At 35.9% G+C, this 16,944-nt stretch overlaps 1 protein-coding gene across 1 annotated transcript in view; it reads right to left on the minus strand.

Annotated features, from left to right (window-relative positions):
• Positions 1 to 5,621: 5,621 nt before the first annotated feature.
• LOC149305689 (potassium voltage-gated channel subfamily KQT member 3-like) overlaps positions 5,622 to 16,944 on the minus strand; it is a 73,259-nt gene continuing 61,936 nt past the window's right edge. Inside the window, exons 10-16 of the mRNA XM_089477293.1 lie at positions 12,629 to 12,682; positions 9,327 to 9,529; positions 8,070 to 8,172; positions 7,629 to 7,760; positions 7,157 to 7,270; positions 6,505 to 6,583; positions 5,622 to 6,344 (exon numbers count right to left, since the gene is read on the minus strand). Of these exons, the coding sequence (XP_089333419.1) occupies positions 5,622 to 6,344; positions 6,505 to 6,583; positions 7,157 to 7,270; positions 7,629 to 7,760; positions 8,070 to 8,172; positions 9,327 to 9,529; positions 12,629 to 12,682 (1,408 nt within the window). The remainder of the gene's footprint in view (positions 6,345 to 6,504; positions 6,584 to 7,156; positions 7,271 to 7,628; positions 7,761 to 8,069; positions 8,173 to 9,326; positions 9,530 to 12,628; positions 12,683 to 16,944) is intronic.

A 16,944-nucleotide genomic window follows, 5' to 3' on the forward strand; every position in this document is an offset into this window, starting at 1 on the left:
CGTCATTGAACAGCGCTAATTAAAGGAACCATCACACTGTAAAATATTATACATCTAAGCAATAATTACACAGTGTTTGACTTTATATGCTAATATAAAGCATGGACAAAGAGAAGTCATAACTTAATAATCAGTGGTGTGGATTTATTGACGGAACATAAAAAAAAAATCAGATCCAAAGTACCCATTGCATAATATATTGAAATAAACATATTAAATTTAGTAATTTTTTCGTGTGGACATTGGAAAGCAAGTGAATATAAATTCCACGTGCAGTTTAAAAAGTACAATAAATAATATATCGTAAATAGCACTAAAAGGCCGCTCATATAAAATTTGTGTTCCCGTATCAACCAAAATCTGTAAAACATCTTTAATAACAAAGAAATAGGTTGCAAACAAGGCACGAATACTAGTTTTCATTTTATGCCCCATGTGTAAAGAAATCTGGTTACAATAATTTTTTTTTTTAAATTAAGATAAAAAATAAATAAATCACATTCTAACTCACCAATGTGAAATGGATTCTCTTGTGTTGGGTGTCTGGCCATGAACATACTAATTTTGCAGACTGTGATAAATGATGAAGAGGGATGTATTTGGTCACCTTCTGGGCCATCACTTAAGGTTGCACTGGTTTTATCCATGGCTTGTTTAGGGATGCCCCACTTGTACTTGTGCAGTCTGATGAGTACACTAGCATAGAGATAATGAACAATTTTCATGCCATTCAACCCTTAAGTATCCCCGCAAAGGAACAGAGTTGGCTGTCCGATTCTCAACTTGCTTTGACCTCTTCGTATTTTTCAGGCTAATAAGAGACGTTCAGATAGGGTCAGATGCTGGGAATCTATTGGCGCATCTTTCAAATAAATACTACAATCTCCTTCGAAGTATACAAACTCCACCGATGCTCCCCGGGTGATTAGGGTAACGAGTATTAAGTAGCAATTAACCATCTTTCTTTAGTTCTACCAAGAGAGCAGTATACAAACATTCAACTGATGTTGCTTCTTCTTGTATTGAAATATTTTATGTAACTCAATAGGATTTCTAAAAAAATAAATAAATATGTAATTGCGTATTACAGAGCTTTGAAAAATAACCATCTGGCGATTTAGAGCTCTGACCAAAAAAAAAAGAGTCTGAACTTCTGACCTATGCATACAAAATGCCCAGAGATAATCCGAAATGTTCCCACTGCCTATTTCCGAGCTACGGATATTGCACATCGCAGGCAACAATGAAGCGATAATTTAGAGTCCTTTGGTTTATGACCTTGAAAAATGCCTGGACCGAAAGTCAAGTTAGAATGTGAGGACTAATGAAACATAAAATGAAAAAAAAAGACAAAACTGGCCGGTTGTCAGTGAAAAATGATAGTTGGATTATAAGGCTGAAAAGCGAGAATAAAGTTTAGTAATTGATTCTAGATTGCTCACTGTCTGTACTATGGGAACAGGTTGTAGTCAAGAACACAAGAAGATGGACAACAAGACATTTTAGTCAACGAAGCATGTTGAAATCCAACTTCAAATTGAGCATCAATCATACAAGCAAAAATACACGTATGTATAAGTTCACCTGTCATTAAAGAATGACAGCGAAGCCCTTTAAAGATCAGGTGGTTTGGTCTACGCATTTTGATACCTAAATTGATGGCAAACACATAAATCATAAGCAGTAAATATATCGGCCTGAGTTCTTAAAATGGCCTCCTCATAATCCTGCATTGTTGTAAATGGTAAATGTTAAAAGATACCAATTCCTACATATATATATGCTAGAAATTTGACCAATACATTGTATAGATCATTTATAATTTTTGTTTTCCATATATGGTAATGATGGGTCTACTTTACGCAGTGATTTTTATCAGGGGTGTAGCAAAAGAAATACAACAGCGGGGTATATTTATCTATTTTTATATCCGTACAAAATACAGGGGGGGGGGATTGCAACCGATCAGTTTTAACCCTTATTCAGACATGGTATGTATAATTTACTTACATAGCAATTTAAGTGCCTAGAAGAACAAACCACACCTCCTCTCGCAGATTTATGAGGCTCTTTTATATTTTTGGAATATTTATTTTATTGGAATATACTATATATTATGTTAGGCATTCTTAACCAAGAATGCTTTTCTGTCTCGCAAAACAGAACAATGGAATGTGACCAATGTTCCATCTAATTTTTCTTTGTTGGCGTGCGCAGAAAATTTCTCTTGTGCAAAAATTTTCACAGAGCAAAAATTTTGTGTGCACAATATCCGCGCCGCATAAAGTTTCAAAAAAATTATTATTATTTTCTTTTTTGGGGAAAAACTGTTGTGCGCACAATTTTTGGACGTGTGCGCTCTCTTAAAAAGATATGTGCGCGCGCACAAGCGCGCAACCTAGAGGGAACACTGAATGTGACTCCATGTTTCCCCACCCCAGCTCTGAAGGTCCCCCAGATAGACCATGGTGAAGGATGTTGAAATGTATTCCAAGGGTATTATTATTTCCAGTGTAATCAACTTTTTTGTATTATATATATATATATACAACCAAATTATTAAAAATGGTGAAATAAAAAAGTAAAAAGCAACACCTGACTATCCTCCTATCCACAAAAGTTAGATGGATTACTGTCCAAATGCAAGTATTTATACTAATCCATAAATCTGGTATTTTAGAAACAGAGAACCATTCACAAGGGTAAATCATTAAAACACAAACATCCATGAATATGAATAATGCATATTTTTAACATAAAAAAAAAAAAATTCTGGAAAAAAAAAATAAAAACAAACAAGACGACTTACATATATGGCCTTAAGGAATATTTCTATTTTTTCTGGTCCAAAAATAAAAAATAAATAAATCTTAAATCTGTTACATAATCTTATGACCAAATATGGTGGTTATATTTACATAAAACCAAAAGGGAGGCATAGGGATATTAACTAGAATACAAGATTTTATAAAATACGAAGTGTACTTTTATTAAATATTTTGTTCTATTATATATAAGATAAACGTATAAAACATACCGGTATATTTATATAAATTAAGACATATTAAATGTATAAATCAATGAAAACTGATTAACAGGTTGAAAAATGTAATCTAAATTTTCAATGATGCTCTTTCTAGAATTTTGTTCAGTACCTTCCTGCAGTCTTAAGGTGGTTAGTGAATAAAGAGGTAGTTGGAAGATATATCCTACAGCCGAAAAAAAAAACCCTCGTGAGGCTTATTTATTAACTTGGCTTGGACTAATCCAATGGAAATGCTACTTCTGGTTGGCCAATGCAAGGATGACATTTCTGCGTGCTTCTTTGAAAACGTGGACTAAGGGTGGACAACCCAAAGAAAACGTGGGTTATGTCAGGGTTACGCCAACCCAAAGTTTTGCCCACCTTGTTGAACTTTCATTAACAGAGCCCCCATCAGCAAGCGCTTGCGGACAATGTCGCTGAGGAGACACGTCTAGATCTGGTTTGTCTAGAGCTCCTAATGCCAACCAAGACAGGGATCTGGTCGAGATTACGTCAGGCCTGCATCGTCTCATCCATACATACTACTGAGGTATAATGGGAAAGCACTGACAGCTCAATTGAGGCCTACTCAAATCTGAGGGAACTTCAGGGATAAATATTTGCTTGGTTAATAGTAAATAATCGGGAGACAAGAATAAGTTGTATTTTAGATGTGAATTTAACCTTAGAAAAAAAAGGGTTTGTTCTACAAACAAACTTGATTTGCTTGAATGTGAATAAATCAGAGATGTTTTAAGACATATAGAACACAAATTATCTATCTCTTATTATCTATCTCTTCCTGAAAAGATATTCTAGCTATCATCAGAACTTCTGGTAGAAAGATTCGTTATAATCTAATTATATGGCAGTGATCTAAAAAAGCCACAGCTCGCCAAGCTTGGGTTCTGGTACAAATCTGGTTCGTACTAAAGATAATCGTAAATAGACATTTAGTAAAGACGTCTACTTTGACTGCTAACACAGGGCAAATTGTTGATGGTTTTATATGAACTTTGTGCATAACAATTCAAAATTATTTTGCAGAAATGTTTGTTCATTTACAGTACTGTATGATGTAAGCATCTCTTATACCGCCAAGAAGTTTGCTGAGTTTTAGAAATTGTAAACAATTACTTTTTTTTCCGGTGAATTTGTAGTTATCTGATAAGTACTAAAAGCTGCACATTCAATGTATGGATTCCTTCTATGCGAATGGTAAATAATATGACACACGGGGATTTTTTATATAAAAGTAATGTTAATTTTAATTCACAGGTTGTAATAATTGGTGGATTCTGGCTTTGGCTGGTTAGCCCCAGGCCCATGGAGGTAGGTCCAGTTGGCCATCAGGCTTCATCTGTGTGCTACCTTCTCCATGGAGAGGTTCGGGACATCAGAGATAGTCCTTGTAACCAGTCCTGTTGCACTATGGAGATCTGTGTCTAACTGTATGTACATACCTGGGAACTCTTGCCCCTGAGTCTCAGGGTTTGTGCTCCAGTCTTAGGGTGAAGGGGCAGATTTTGAGGGTCACACAGTATGGAGCCGACTCATTTATACTCTACACTGATCTGATGATACTTTAACCTCCCATTCAATGCTTTTTCTGCCAGTATCTAATGGCTGACATCCCTACTGACTTAAATAAGTGCATTTTTGAGGGCCATTTTGGATAACACATTTGGAGAGTCGCTACAAAAAGTTTTAACTATGTGCTATTAAATGGTTTATATTTATAATCTCAGAGTTAGCTCATTTAGAAAGTTCCAAGGTATGTGAACCGTATGTTCTTAAGAGGTGGAGTGCCAAGATATGACATCATATCCCGGCGCTCAGCAGACAGAGGACAGGGGCACAAAGGTAAGTGAAGAAAGTGGCTGGGACACTGCCTTGTGTCTCCTCTAGGGTAGCCTCAACCAAAATACACCACTGGGTATAATTATTTGACTTCTGGTTTGAAAAATGAGACCAATAATGTCACTGCTGTGATCGATTACTGTATACCAGGAGCTACTGAAAATCAAACTGTTTCCAGAATGCCGCTCGGTCATAAAAAAAAAAAAGCACAGTAGAGACCTGAAAATTACTTCTGGAAAGTGAAGATTGCTAATGACCAAATCCAAATTGGACAGCAGACATGTCAAAATCTTTATGTTTTGGTACCTTTTTTTGGTATATAAATTAAAATTTTATATAGTTTCCTACTGATAGTAAATTATATAAAACAAACATTATTAGAAACTATAGAACACTGCAACAAAAAAATAATATAACCAAGTATCTTTCTGCATAGTTCCACTTGTAAGTTGATATGTGCCATATTATTACAAAAAAAATATATTTGTAACGGTTACATTTTGTAAATGCATGCAAATCATGCTCATAACCAAAAACTGCTCCATTTCAGCGCTATAAACCTAAAAGTAATTATAAAAAATCATGAGATGATGCAGTGACTATCACTTTTAAACATGCATCATATATAGCCATTGGTATAACCTATTCAACTGTGGAAAGTGTATAGTGACATATACAAAGAATAAATACAGTGTTAGAAAAGGTAATCCAAGAAAAGTTAACCCGACAATCAATTTTAAACTGGTTTTGAAGGTGTCCATATTGAATCTGAAATACCATCTCCAGTTGAAGACAAAGTCATGGGACCACTTGGCGTGAAAGGGTCTGTGTCAGTATCTGTCTCCCCTTCTGCCAAGAAACGTTTCTCTTTCATCCAGTTGGAGCCGTTTGGGCCAAAACTGAAATCTTCCTTTTCTTGGGAAATACTGAACCCACTTGGGGATCGCTGGAGCTCATCGTGGTTTACGGAAAGAAGCGATAATGGCGTGTCACTGTCTCTTGTAAAACTTCTCCTCTGCACCGGGGAAATCTTTTCTGAATAGGGACTTGACACAGCTCCTTGATGTTGGTAGTTTACTCGAGAGTCAACTAACGTATGAATAGGCAAAACTGTTGGTCTTTCGGTGTAAGTCGACATGGAAGGCATTGCCATCCTTGTACAGTTTTGACCATTAAAAGGCATTTGGGCAGTAAAATCCATTGGGTAATTTTCATAGAAACCGTACTGATTTATTTTACTAAATGAAACTTGGTTCAACATATAAGGACTTGCATGGGAGCAAGATTCCGTATAATTATAAATTAATCTCCCAGGGTCGGAAAATCCACTTTCTCCAACTTCCTCTTCGACTGCCGCTTCTTTTAGAGGATAGTATTCTGTGACCTGGACTTGGAGCTGATCTAATTGTTGCATGTGCATATCGACAAGAAAATCCAACTTCTTTTCCATGTCCTGAACCTGTCGTGAAAATACAATCTAAATGAGAAATGTACGTCATATATATATGTACGTCACGATATATATATATCTTTGGTTATACTTAAAATACAAGAGTAAGGAAATTTGGGGATTTTCTATAATATATATTTGATAATAAATATACAGTATTTCCAGGTACCTGTCGTTCTACTTTCACAAATTTCCCCATCATGCTTTGGTCTTCAATATCTGATGTTTTGGATCCATATGGTTCATGCCTAAGGGAAAATAATTTGAAAATTATTATGGTAAGACTTATGCATTCTAAATATCTTTTAAACTCATCCCATCCCACTCTTTGTTCATAGAATCATAAACAAAATAATAACCCCCTGCCGCCTCCCATCATCATATAATGAGAGCTGGGCAAAAGTCAGAAGCCGCGTTGGCAAGGAAAGTCGAGAGCCAAAATACAAGCTTGGATGCCGGGACTCGCCAAAAATAGGTATAATAATCAACAGAGAAGAAATAGTATTTGTATAAAACATTCCATCTCCAGAACACTCCTATGCACTTATGATTCTTTGCCTGGGTTTCAAGTACGGACAATTGACATTGAGAGTGTGTAGTCTGTAGTAGCGATGCTTCTCATCCTCCTGTCCTTCTGCATGCAGACCACTACACACGAGATGTCATGAACCTTGCTAATACGAGACACCTCATAACTGGAGCGCGAGACACCTCTTAACGGGTCTTTTTTTCTTAAATATTTCCAAAACCGGGTATGGAGAAACCACCTGGATGTTAAAAAAGGAATAGTCATGATAGTCATGGCACTTGAGGTTGAGTACCTTGGGCTTTGCTGTGATGGAAATCCATATCCTCCAGTAATGGCTCCCAATCCTTTCTGTGACTTTTTATGTTTGGGAGTCGAAAGGGGACAGGGAGCTAAAACCATATCTATTCTGGGGTTTAAAAAAAAAATAAAATATTTATTAATACATCATACAAGCATTTTGTCGATAGGACATTTTAAAAAAAAAGGCCGCATTTATGATTAAAAACTAGTGGATCTTGTGCAGTAGAAATAAAAACATATTGAGTTGAAAAAAACATTTGTTTTACATTTTATATAGATTTTAAGTTATTATATTAAACTGTTACAAGAGTTTATTATGTATGATCCAGCATTTTTGAGTATTATCATTCCAACTATTATGGTTAATGGTCATGTTTAAAGTTCACTGTTAGTGAATTACTGTACATTTTTTTTAAAAAAAATACTTAAATTTGCCAAAATATGCCTGCTTTATAACCACGTACCTTGTCTGGAGGTATTTGATTCTTGACAGCATATCTAAATGGCCAGCTGAATATTGTTCTATGACATCCTTCACATCATAAGGCCTCAACGTCTCCTTAAACTTCTTCTTACGTAATAGAAACTGCAGAATTCTGCATTCAAAAGAACATTAGAAAATAGTTAAAAGAAAGAAAAAACATTTCAAAAGAACCCTTGGGCTCTGCTTCCAATAATATTATATTTTAATCATTGTTTTTGCCGTCAGTAATGCTGTATTTACTCATAATGGTGGTTATTTTAAAATAAGTTCTTGTTTCAATGTTTTAAAACTAGTCTTATCACTCAGTGGTTGTTTTCTATGATGATAAGACTCTTTTTAATACTTTTTAAAACATCACTATTTTTACACTCTTTCACATTCATAATGTGCTTGATTTTGGAATATTCTTTGTTTAAAATACCTAGAAGCGTGGATAGCTGATTTTATAGTTGGAATTAAATCTTCTACTAGGAATTCATTGGTGTACCCGGCTTCATTCATGGGATCTCCAGCTGTTCCAGCGTCTATATAAAGGAACCAGATAATTATCCAAGGCATAACGAGAAAAACATACAAAACTTTTAATGAAATGAAACCAATTTTTATCCTCTTTTAGGAAAACAAAAGTTCAACACAGTCTATTTAAATACAAACATCAAATCTTGCTGAATTTATATATTTTTCTTTATATATATATATATATATATATATATATATTATATATATATATATACATATATATTATATATATATATATGTAATAAATTAAATTTTTATTACATGTTATATTTAAAGACTTTCAAATAAAGTAATTAGATTTTATATTTAAATGTACCCGGCATAAAATTTGAATGTAAGACATATTTTAAATAATATAGCATTAAAAACAAAATACTGTCCATATTCCTTGCGAGATTAGTTGGGAGATTTACTTAATTGTTGCCTGTAGACACATGACACACAAAAAAGTTCCTGATAGGCTGGTAGTACGTGTTGTCATAAGAATAGAAAAAGCTTCTTTATGATTAAACATTTTGATATTTTTTTAGATAATCCCAAAATTTAAATGATGACAAATTTCATCTATACGGAATAGCATATTAAAGGAAGAATCCTATTATGTATATGTTATATATACATATAATAAGTATCAATGTACCTATGTACATGATACTTATGATATAAGGACAAACATATCAACTTAAACTAGTGGCTGACTACAAATAATTATAGTTATTAGTTAATTATAGTTATCAGTAACTACATGATTATAAGTAACTATGAGAAGCGATCATGTCACTTAACATTGTTGCCATCCCATTTAGACAAAACACTAATTGTACTCTCTAGAATGTTTAGCAGATTCATGTCTTTATCATCTTTTAATCACATAACAACATATAGAAACGTTGGGAAAGCTTTTTTTCATTTTCTATGGCAACAACCTATCAGTGCCTGGTTTTGTGTCATGTGTCAAGTGGTCCCAGCTAAAAAAAAATTCTTTCTGGGAAAGTCTTGGGCATTCAACGGAACTGGGAAAAGTGTTTCTCATGATGTATTCGGGGACAACAAGCAGATGGAACAGCACCCTTAATATAAATTGTTTACTGAACTTTTTTCACATAATCCTTTATTTGACTGAACTACATAGAGAAATCCATTTTAAACAAGGTTATACCTTCTGAACTCTGCCAGAAAGCGTAGGCTTTCATTCTTAATGCCGTACGAAAACGTTCTTTGTTGGTCAATCCGATATTTTTGGCCTCTTTCGACGGGCTTTCTTCAACCCCTTCGATGTTCAATGGGGAAAATGTCTTTGACTTTGGACTAGTTCCTCTGGGATTGGAAAGCCGGACACGATCCAAAAGACTCCACTTCTGGCTAAACAATAAATTAAAATCCCATTTCCGTTAAATCATGTCTCTCAAGTTTTAATATATAGTTTCCACAATTTTGCATAAGGCAACACTGAAGTTGTTTATTTTTTATTTTTTTTCTTTAATTTTCAGAATTTATTATTTATTTTAACATTTATGGTTATTAAATCGAGTAATTACAATTCTCGAAGATACAACAAAATACTGATAACAGAAGGGGTTAAAAAAATATATTAAGTAGCCTTTAAATAATTTCCTGTTAACATACAGAGAAAAAAAAGAATAATAAATTAAGCCTGAAAGTGATCTATTGCTTAAGATTTTTTACTTTAGATTTTTGTTTTTTCTCTAAAATACATTTTTGTATCATTTATTCAGATGTTTTAGTAAAAATAAAAGTGCATTTTATTCATTTGCAAAAAAATAATAATTGAAATGGGCAAAATGTTATCTAGCCATATTAACTGTTTATTATGCAGGACCATCTCAGCCCTCCTTGGACGAGAAGCACGATGATATTGGCCCATGCAAATCTTTTAACTTCCAAATAAATATCTTAATATAATATATTTTTTTTTTATTATCAGTAATCATAGAAAAGTATTTAAGACCCATTCGGCTGAAACTATAACCTGATTGAGACCTTGGTCTTTATTGAAATACTTATGGAATAAGTGAAGGCTTCGTTATCTATTGGCTATATTGAGAATATTTCCAGAAGAAGGTAAAACCCTTTACCACTTCTACTGGGAGGCTGTTCCACATATCTACCACATCTCAGTAAAGTAAAAAAAAAACAACAAAGCCAACTCAAACAATTTGACTATTTCCAAAAATTTAAAGGTAATAATATTGTCCATTTAATTTTTCAGACACATATAAAATACATACATTTTATATGAAAAAGGAAAAAGAAATATTATTGTTCACCAAAAATTGTAATCATTTAATTGAATACATTAATATACCCAAAACCTCACAATTGGATTTTGTTTATACAAGAAAGTCTTCTTGTGGAGCCATCATTCACCTTTGCATAGTACTGTGTATACTGTCATTAACTAGTAAGCCCACTTGTTTCACCATTATATACCCCGTGGTAGACCTCTTCGTATGGTGTATGCATTATACCGCATACCATTAACCTTCTTGCAGAATTTCCTTTTATAATTTCTTAAAATAATTAATATTTAATTTATATATTGGTGGAAAAACTTGCAGTATTAAAATAAAAAAAAGATGTAACGTTAAATATGAATTTTTATTTATTGATTTATACAGCGCCATCATATTCCGTAGCGCTGTACAATGGTTTTCACAGGCCAAGAATGCAACACTGTCTAATGCTACAGGTAAGTTCCGACAGACGCTTACCTAACCAAAAAAAAACAAAAACACATGGGAGAACATGCAATTATCACATTTAATAATCAAGCAATTAAAAAAAAGACCATGCAATTAAAAAAAATAACAGTTTCACAAATGCATGCAAATAATATATAAATGTTCCAAAAAACGCAAATTGCACATTAGGAAGATGGAGTCCTCAAAGTAGATACTTTTCATTGGGGCAACAAAGAGATAAAGCTATATAAGCTTTCGAGATTTTAGATGGAATGAATAAAAGTCCTCTGAGGTCTTGAAAGCTCAAGTGACTTCATATTTTTTTATGTTGCCTTTCCTTATTAAGATGAACAATCGGAAGATCGATATTCGCCCCGTGCCTTTTGTGCTCCAGTAGAGATACCGTTATTTCTTATGTTAAATATATATTTACGGATAGCGGTGACTGTCAATACAGTTATTAGCAGAGATAAGTAGGGAGCAGCCACAAACAGACGGTTCCTGCTGACCGTAACTTGGACCATCCGTGCATTTGAGTTGTGAGATATGATTGAACATTTTTTTATGATTTATCTCGCTAGGGTGGACCATGCTAAGTGTAAATGGTGTGGTGTTGCCTCAATGGAAGAGAAAGGGAAGCAGTGTGGGACGAAAGTTTCTGGGTATTTTGATGGTTTTTCTCAAATACAGTAAATATTTATGATGTACAATGTGTATCAATAGCAGTTTAAAGAACAAAGCTTTAAATATAGAGTCAAGTTAGACCATAAAATTAGCATTTTCTCCAAGTGTCAGTCATCAGGGGGGTAAAACCCTTTGCCCTTCTTCTTCTCTCTACTCCCTGATGTTCCTCTTTTCTAGGACCTCAAAATGTTTATGGGGTTTTACAAGAGGTGAACACGCCTGCAAGTGAGGTGGCATGACTTGAGCCAGGGTCGGAGGGGGACCCAAGGCTTGGCTGGGCGAGCTCCTCACAAGATAAGTCAGACTTGCCAGCCCACACTTGCCTGCACTTTAAGGAAAGTCATTGCAAGGATAAGTCTGAGATAAGCTCTGTCTTGCATTCCTCAACTCTTGACAAGCCCAACTAGGCATTCATAGTCTTGATAAAGCCCTGACCCCCTCACCGAACCTTTATCTATATTTGCTAAAATAATTAAGCCACATTTAGGGTGATTATTCACATGTCTTGGATTATTATTATTTATTGAATTATATAGCGCCACTAAATTCCGTAGCGCTGTACAATGGGCAGACAGGACATAACAAGTAGTATGTAATATAACAATTTGGCTTACAGAAACAACAAGTGAGGGAGGCCCTGCCCATAGGAGCTTACAATCTAGAGGATACTTAGATTTTAATATTTAGTAACTTTACAGAAAACAAATTTATTAATGTCAACAAATCACATAGATAGGTAGATAGATAGATAGATAGATAGATAGATAGGTAGATAGATAGGTAGATAGATAGATAGATAGAAATATAAATACACATATAATACATAGTTTAATGGAAATGTAAAAATGTTTATTAATGGGATTGGAATGACAAAGAATTGTTTTTTCTTCAGCCACATCACGGGGATTTGAACAACACAGCTGACACATATCTCGATGCACATCATACATAACCCTGAGCTTGATCTGCATGCTGTCCACGGCCCGTATGTTTTTTGGGCACGTATTATGTCTTCATACAGTGCAGGCAGGGGTGGCATGCAAGAATGGGTGAGGGGATCTCAGTGCTTTTATACCTAAATTTTCTTTTGATGCTTGATCCCAATGACTCCCTACTAAATATGACATTACTGAAAAGTGAAGGAGAAAGTATTAGGATGGCAATCTGTGAGAATACATGCATAATGGAAAATACATGGATATTGGTTCAATTATGAGATGTGTATGATATGCATTGTGTAACATTTAATGTTATGAACTTGATTCAAACCAGGGTTAGACTAAAAACAAAAGGTACCAGGTCACCCAATTTGGGCTGTCACTCATTGTAGGCTTAGACACTCGCATGTATTCTTCTGCAGGAACAGAATGCAAGGTCAAATGATATAGGCTACATTATTTCCTATTTGTATAGGGGTATGGGTTAAGGTAAAAACCATAACCGGGAACTTGCACCACTTCTCAAGGTATCCAGGTCGCTCCGGGGAAGCTTAGGGCCGCAGGAACAGCGTTGCGGCGCAACCCACTTACCCTTCAACACTGTTGTGTATCCCAGAAATTCAGCGGGACCGACCACTGATGTCTGTGGGACCGCCCAAGAACATTAGTGGGGCTTCATACCCGCATCCCACAAGGAGGGCTCCAGATAGACGGAGCAGGAAAGTCTCCAAGTACAGTAAAAACCCATTCATTTCACAATAAACGTTTCCAGTCAAATGTTTTTGAATGCTACACTGTCAACGTTTCTGGAACTGGATCCAGTTGTATTATAAATAGTACCCATGATGAGAATCGGCAAAGTTGTTACCAGGATCTCATTATCTCTGCGGCTCACGTGGCTGCCCTGATAAAATTCCTAGAAACCGACAACTATTCAACTTTAATCTCCCCTGACCGGCCCAGGCAGCTGTATAATTAATGGAGACGCAGCAGGGAACTCCATTGCAGCGCCAATGCGGCCAACTCACAATGTTCTACAGCTGAGCGCCGCCAGGGGTCTCTTTGGGTAAGGTGGTTGGGTGGCCCTTTACCAGCTCCACCCCCTGGCCCTGCCCACTCATGCCTACAGCCACACCCAAATGAAATGTTGTGGGTATGAGAATGTTCCATTACCAGGGCTGTGGTATGTGAATGGGCGTGGTTTAAAGTTGGCTCTGACCCACCCATTATTATGCCCGACGGCTTTCGACCTTGTCCTTCCTACTTCCTGTCTAATCCCTTCTTAATAATGCTTTTATTTAATGTTCATATAAAGTAATCTGGGCCTTATCTTTCCCCAAACATGACATTACGTGCGTTATAATGTCTTTATTACAGGCTGTTAAAAACATTGTCTGTCAGCAGCTTACGCCATTAATTCTAAACAATTGCAGGCACCAAAAAAGGTACAAATATATCTGAGTAAATACTGCGTCTGATAGGAGTTGTAGTCCACAGCACACAAAATGCCAATTGTTGTTTATGTAGATTTCTCTTTTAGCCAGAATGTTAATTTTTTTTCCTACATAATTTTTTCATGGATTTAACAGAGATTTTGCTGTAAATGTCTCTTTTCGTTTTTTGACAGATACCTCTTTCTGAACTCATAACATCAAAGCCGAAAAATAAAAAAAAAGAGACGCCAATATTTTACCCACTGGCAGAGTTTTCAATCTCGGAAAATCATTTTTAGCACGCTAAAAATAATTGATGAATTCACGTCTAGAACGTTACATATATTTTATAGATGGTATGCTTTAAAACCCGGTTACAGAAAATGCTTTGAATTTATCTAAGATTACGAGACACAGTTTTTTCTGTGAATGAGGATCTTAAACCATTTAGCATCCAGATTGTATTAACTACACTTTGCGGATGGCGTAAGGTACCAGACGAGGATGAGGACTGTGTTTCAAGTATTTTCCCTAGCGATGTTCATCTGAACCCTCAGGGTAGAAGAGTCCCAAGCATCAATTTTGATACTGATAACCAGTACTCACTGGTGCGCATGCATATACACTTAGAACACCAAAGAATGACGTCACAACCCAATTACTTTCCTTCGGGGCATTTAGTGTTGGGTGCCCTTGCTCTATTGATTATAAATATGTTGCAAGTTGTAAGGTCAAGGGAGGTGCTGGTAGTTTAACAATACTTTCATATTACTTTCTAGAGTACTCACTGCTATGGTAATCTTAGCACACTTATAGCCTCAGTGTTGCATACAGAGTAAAAGATTATGCTGAAAATTGAGGATCAAGGGCCTCAAGGATCATTGCTATTAAAAATCATAAGAAGGTAAGTGAACCTTTTTTTCCTTACAGGTGGCACCCTTTGAGTGACCAGGGGGACCTAGGGGTAAAGGTGGTAGGTAGGGGTTTTTTTAAAAAAATTCACGTAAATTTGTCCATCACACAGGAGGAGGATGGAGGGGGCAAAGGATGGGGTCAGTGCCACTTACCAAAGCACTTCACTCTAATGATCTGGGGGTTGGACGGTCAAAGATGCTCCCCAAGGGGCATTACTTAGATTATAACCCTAGGAACACCATTAAATTTACACTTAAATAGTAGTAGAAGCATTTTAAGCACCAGACAAGCCAGAATGCTTGCTTTTCCCTCAGAAATCTCATGGTGCTGCCACAACCACAAGGGATTCTGGGTAGGCACATGCAAATAAGGTTAACAATTATCATCTTTGCCTCTATATCCACTTTATACATGGAACCCCTGAAAGTAATTGGCCGCTGTACAAGACAGCCCTTTCAAGAGATCCATGTATAAAGTGGATATAGAGGCAAAGGTGAGAATTGTTAACCTTATTTGCATGCGCCTACCCAGAATCCCTTGTGGTTGTGGAGATTTCTGAGGGAGAAACAAGCCTTCTGGCTTGTCTGGTGTCTGTAGATGAGTGTATAATAATGCTTCTACTACCCCTTAAATTTAAATGGAAGGGTTTTCCATCACCTTTACCCACCATAACTTATGTAATGGTATTTCTTGGCTAACCCAAGCCTCAACTATTAAGCCAGTATCACAACCTCATGCTGACGACTCCCATTAAGGACAAAAAAAAGCTGGCCATTGAGTGGTGATCTGGCTATTGCACCTCTTACCCGAGTTTTGTTTAAAGGCTGTCTTGTACAGCGGGTAATTGCTTTCAAGGGATCCATGAAAGTTAATTGTTAGCCTTATTTGCATACACCTACCCAGAATTTCTGAGGGAAAAAACAAGCCTTCTGGCTTGTCTGGTGTCTGTAGATGAGTGTTTAATAATACTTCTACTAACTGTAGGAACAGAATAAAGAAGTACGGCTGAGGGCCTGTGCCTCCCTTAAGGTTTTCTTTATAGATATATTCTAACCCCTATTAGCAAAGGATGAGGGTATAAAATGACATATTACCCCAGGTTTACTTAATTTCTCACTCACACCCACCCCACCATGCACAGGCATAACTATTAGTTTGTTGGTTTTTTTTAATTAGTGGATGGGTTATTGTGCAAGATACAGAGGAGGCCATGCAAGCTCACATTGAACACAGTTTCGTGCCATCGCCTGCAGCTCACAAAATTTTAAGTCACAAGCCTGGAAAACAACTCACAGGCTGGTGAACATGCAGGTGTTTTGCAAGTGTTAGCATGTAAGAGTACTTTTAAGAGTACCAGTCTGAGCTTAACTCAACTTCTTTGTGAATAGAATCAAAAGTCTCAGAATTATATGTGAAATTTAAAACAATATCAAAGATAACTATTTCATTAATCAAACCTCAATCTTAGACTGCATGAATTAACATTTCAGTAGCCACTACTTACAAACGCACTACACCCTAAATGACTCAGAAAAGATTATCAATAGATAACCAAATCACAGACTTGTAAATATTGTATTTGTTGCAATTAAAAAACAATCTTCCAATGCAAGGCTATTGAACAGCATTGTAAATTCGACATGCTTCTGCGGAAATTGTCTTAGAAAAGCACAAAAAAGATCAATGACTGAGGAATGCAAAAACCAGAAAATGACATTTGCTAAAACTTCAGAATTTTCTCTTAGTTACATTTCAATCACTAATCCAACTGATTACCACAAACACTATCAATGAAAGATAGATCTTTCCAACTACAATTGACCCTGTCTTCAGAATGTCTTGCCACCGTCATGTTTGTTAGGGCTCAATTTAGAGATAACGCTAAAGTAATTATGTATTTTACTTTTGAAACAGTATTGCTGGGCTTTAATATCACAGACAACACTGAGAACTACCGTATGACAATAATTGAGCTGTGATCCCACAACAACACCTAGTGTCCAGCCGCTATTACTGCACTATTTTTGTTCCATGATGTAGGCTTTACTTGAAGCTGATACCTTTTGCTGTAAAGCTATAGAACAGGGGTGTCCAACCTGCGGCCC

The sequence above is a fragment of the Sceloporus occidentalis genome, unplaced genomic scaffold (assembly GCF_023333645.1).
Source record: "Sceloporus occidentalis isolate IW3139 unplaced genomic scaffold, rSceOcc1.0.p SCAF_11, whole genome shotgun sequence".
Classification (NCBI taxonomy): Eukaryota; Metazoa; Chordata; class Lepidosauria; order Squamata; family Phrynosomatidae; genus Sceloporus; species Sceloporus occidentalis.